The sequence below is a fragment of the Photinus pyralis genome, unplaced genomic scaffold, assembly GCF_008802855.1.
Source record: "Photinus pyralis isolate 1611_PpyrPB1 unplaced genomic scaffold, Ppyr1.3 Ppyr1.4_LG7, whole genome shotgun sequence".
Classification (NCBI taxonomy): Eukaryota; Metazoa; Arthropoda; class Insecta; order Coleoptera; family Lampyridae; genus Photinus; species Photinus pyralis.
In genome coordinates this window covers 13,589,573-13,594,384 of record NW_022170738.1, presented here as the reverse complement: position 1 = coordinate 13,594,384, position 4,812 = coordinate 13,589,573, and the positions used below count along the sequence as shown (strand labels likewise).

Genomic DNA, 4,812 nt, shown 5'->3' with positions numbered 1-4,812 from the left:
ATTGTATTAAACTGTCAAACATGTTTTTTTTAAATCTGGTTTGAGCTAGGAAGCTGTTCTGTCAAGAATAGAAGAATAGACTCAGTATGTACTTTTGCAATGTACGTACCAGTACAATTTACTAGGGATCTTCAACATTCCAAGCTCTTTAGCTATGTAGATAGTTCACGAAACTCCAAGACCCTTTTTTCAGCATTGGATTTTGTATGAAGGAGAAAATTGAACTTGAATTTCAATGATTTTTACATTTTCAAATTTTAATCACAATATCGATTTACACGTAAGGTGGAAGAAAAAAAATGTCTGGTACACCCATCCTGATGATGGTGTATGAATATTGAAACTTACTGCATTAAATGTAAAAGGTGGGCACTACTTACCACATGGCTTGTACGGAAACAGGCTTGAAGATATGATGACGTCCACACACGCTAACACTGAACCCACTGAAAAAAGAAAAAACATGGTTTTATTGGAAATTACCAGACTATATGACGCTGAGTAACCTCATTGCCTAAGGGGTCTCTACTTGTCGCATATACGGTCAATGAACAATAATTGGGCCAATCTTATATTAAAACTTTTATAAAATTGGTAATTGCATCTTTCTGGTCGGGTATAGAATGGGCACGCCGTCGTGTATAACGTTTGATGTCTTCAAATGCAATGGCGGTTGGGTAGGTATTCTGAATACAACCTCCTATCATCGATAGCAATCATCATGAACGATTACATAGTCACGCGAGCACGAAATTTAAGGCTATTATAAGTTTCCAAGACGAAATGGGGACGCCATCGAAAATGCAATACCGGCGCAAAAGAAAGATGCAACAATTGCTAGCGCCTTTCACATTCATGATATAAGAAGCGATTAAAGAGGTTAAGTAATCATCAATTATTTATACTAGACATCTCGCGCCCACTAAATTAATTAAACTCTAATTGCGCGTGCCCGACGAGAAAAATAAATGTTTTGGCAATCGTTGGTCGATTAAAAATTGTCCACCTGCACGACGCCTTGTCAACCTTACCGCGCTGCCTACCGAAACTGACGTCAGTTTTATTGAAAGGACGACATTCACCGCATTAAACTAAAGATATATGGAAAGCATGAGATAATCGATGCTTCCCATGCACGTCCGCCCAAACGTTACCTTTCGAAGCGATCAATCGAAAACACACACGATTCCGTCGACGTCTGATTGACTGCAGCTGTATACGAAAAAGTCAAACCACTTGACAGTCGTCAATAAGGAAATGTGGACGTTGATTGAAGTTCAATGAGACCATCTGCTACTGATGACGAAAAGTTTTGGAGAAGAAGAGCAGAGTAATTGGCACACGAATAAAATTGTGGCAAAAAAGTGCGACGTCATTTGAGGGTTGATTCAACCTGCTCAAGTATCGCAATTTGAGATGTGTCCATCCGGAGGCATATTTTTGCATATTTCCAATATGTATGGATCAATGATCAAGAGTGGGAGCTCTATCTACGGTCACCTGGTACTTCCAAGAGTGTTCAATTGACGTTCTTCCTAAATTCCGCGAACCCATCATTAGATTATTAAATTATACTGAAAATACTATTAATAATGACATCATGAAACAATAGCGGTCTGTAATGTGACCCCTGCGGCGCTCCTTTCTAGGTATATCTGCAAGCGTATAATGTTGTAAAATTAAATCGTCCTAATTTATGGAATTTGTTTACCGCAACAAATCGAGTCGCGCTCGCGGCCAACGGCCACCGTTAATATAAACATTAACCAACGAACCACAACATAGACCGGAATAAATTAATCTGACGGCATCGATATTAGTGGGATCGGCATAAAAATCGAAACAATAGCCTGCCTAGCTATGAATAATTAAAAATTGTAAAAATATCCGCATGCAGAAGGAAGTGATTATTATAAAATTTGAATTTGAATTGAATAGAAAGTATACACACGGAGTCAATGTAGGTTAATCGTGTGCAAATATTATTCGTATTAGACACGTGCTCAAAATAGAGACGATTATTGCTCAATTTCGGATGTAGCCGACAGCTAATGATGTAGATACCTCCCGAAATTATTCGAAATAATAACCGCAAGTCTTTACTGAAGGTTAAGCTCCCCATCGCCAAAGTTCAGTTACACGTCCGAAATAGAGTTTGATCAATAGTGTGATGGCCGTCTAGTCTACATGGTGATTTATCCCAACGCTGTTTTAGATGGGGATTAGAGATCGTTCCAAAAATTGCTTTTCGCAACACTCAATCATCTTCGGTGCAAATGTCAAGGTTGGATGTTACAATGGGAAAATGAGCCCCATTGACTGCCTTTTTCAGGAGAAGAGGAATTCACAAAAGATTCTTATGCAAAGCAGGTATGATGCATTAGCATAATTCCATCGATTGGTATGCGATTAGTAATACGTAAGAATACACCAGTATTAGGGTGGTCCGCATAGGTAAATTTGGAAATATCCAATCAGCTCAGAGATTTCGGATAAAAATTATTGTAGTGGATTGCATGCAACGGAAAACCACAGGGGTGGTATAAGGAAAAACAGAAATTTTGTTGACGCCGCGTGGTTTACAGTTGCCACAATGAATTTTTCTACCACTAATGAATGTAGTTTAACAAAATCAAATATACCTGACCTTTGTTTAATTGATCAATGTTTCATTTTTTTCACATTTTTTAATATTTCATCATTTGTAACTTACCGGTTGCTTAATGGGAACCGGGAAAAATTTGGTGGATTTAGCGGTTATAAACATTTTGCGAGGATCTGGATTTAGAAAGGGGGATGAACGGTAGCTCACTCTGATACAGGCCTCCCTTAGGGTCATTTGTCGTGCCTCCCTGATACTAAAATTGTGTGCCACCACCACACTAAGGCTACTCGATGATTGATGCTGGGAAAGATGAACAGGCTTCACGTCGACTGTGTCCAAGTGATGGGCACTCACAAAGAGCGTGTTTTGGTCCATACAATGCATACGCAGACTGCTCAGATACTATCCCTATGAGCAAATGTACATTTTTGTGTGGCAATTCTATACAAAGAACTAACTCTTCTTCTTATCACGCAGCTGTTGTCACAGGTTTCATTATTAGTTGGCTTTTATTTAAAAAAAAAAGTATCACGAAACAATTGCTATTGTGTCAAACGCCAAAAAATTTTAGAGCCCAGCTACATTTAGAAAACCTATTTTATTATGCCACATCTAGAAGGCGTAAGCTATTATATGGAAACGTGTGGATAGATTATCCATAACTGTATCGCACACGAACAGAAAAATGTTACAGATGCCCCTGCTGCATACCTTACTAAGTTTTAGTAATGGGTCTGTTAAATCAAAAATTGAAAATAGCTGCAAAATTTGGTATGGGTTTCTATGGTATTGGTATGCATCACACATTATTTGGACAAATAGTTATATTCTCTTAAATAATTTAGAAATCGTGTGATTTAAGTTTATGATCTTTTTGATTTATTAATAGCAATCGTAATTTTAACTTACCATAATTTTGACTTACATTTCCTAATTTCGATTTACCCTCGGATTTACCTATATCTCGCAATTCTTACTTATATCTCGTACTTTTGAAAGGTAGCAAAATTTTTTGACATATTTTGTAATTTCGACTTATATAACATAATTTCAAATCATGTATAGAATTTCAACTTGCATTTCGTAATTTATACTTACATAACGCAATTATAATCAATATACATAGTCGCTATTAAAGATGGAATCAAAGCTCTCACTCTCAAACCGTTTGAGAGACATACATCATTCATTAGAATGGAGGCGCCATTTGAAATTATTTAATTTTTTTTGACACATGATTTCAGTGTGACCGGCGCGGCGCGCCTTCTGGAACTTTTGAAATGGCAATGTAGGTCATGTGATACGTCATTAGAAAGCCATTCATGATTAACGTATAGTAAGAAAGAGAAAAAAATAAACTTTCTAATGACCTATGTTGCGATTTAAAAAAATTCAAAATGGCGGTCGCACTCAAAAATCATTTTCTTTGAAAATAACCCAGGTATCATCGAAAAACTGAAAATGTCAAATTTCGTTTTCATTTTCCCTAGCTTGAACGGTCCGTAATGGACGGTTCTCGTTACACCTGTTATGAGAATTTCCATAACGTTGAAGCTACAGGCTACTACTTTCTTAGTCTTATGGACGCCATATTAAATTTTTACGGAATGCGATAGAGGAAAAAAAAAGAAATTAATTTGAATGCATCGCCATCATAGCCATGTTGATCCAATAAGATTTAGTTACCTGTGAGTGTGGATGTTTTGTTAAGAAATAAATGTAAAACTTCTGATTTTAAAATTTTCTTGTAAATTTATGTAAAACTAGAGTATGACACGTAATTATCTTTCTTTTTTGGTCCTCTATCTCATTCCGTAAAAATCCAATATGGCGCCCATAAGAAATAAGAAAGTAGCAGCTTTTACATCTAGCGTGCAATGAAAATTCTGATAACAAATTCAGATTCCGCGAAAAAAGTCTCTATAAGAGGTGTTAACGAGAACCGTCCATTACCGCCCGTATGGAAACTGAAAACGACATTTGAAGTTTTTCGGTGGATTTTTCAAAAATTTGAAAAGAGTTTTTTTGTCACAAAAAGGGGCAAACTTGCCCCCATTTAAACCTGCACTGTATCTGTCACCGTTACGGAGTCCCCAATAGTGAACCACGAATTTGAATCACCATGTACTTGTAGACTCCCGTTGAGTGAAATGAGGCAAAACGAGTAGGCGAAATATACATTCTAAAATGAGCACAACCTTTGATTA

General features: G+C 36.9%; 1 protein-coding gene across 1 annotated transcript in view; it reads right to left on the bottom strand.

Moving 5' to 3' along the window:
• Positions 1–4,661: 4,661 nt before the first annotated feature.
• The window catches only part of LOC116175663, a 17,255-nt gene continuing 17,104 nt past the window's right edge, over positions 4,662–4,812 (bottom strand). Inside the window, exon 12 of the mRNA XM_031493895.1 lies at positions 4,662–4,787. Within this exon, the coding sequence (XP_031349755.1) occupies positions 4,662–4,787 (126 nt within the window). The remainder of the gene's footprint in view (positions 4,788–4,812) is intronic.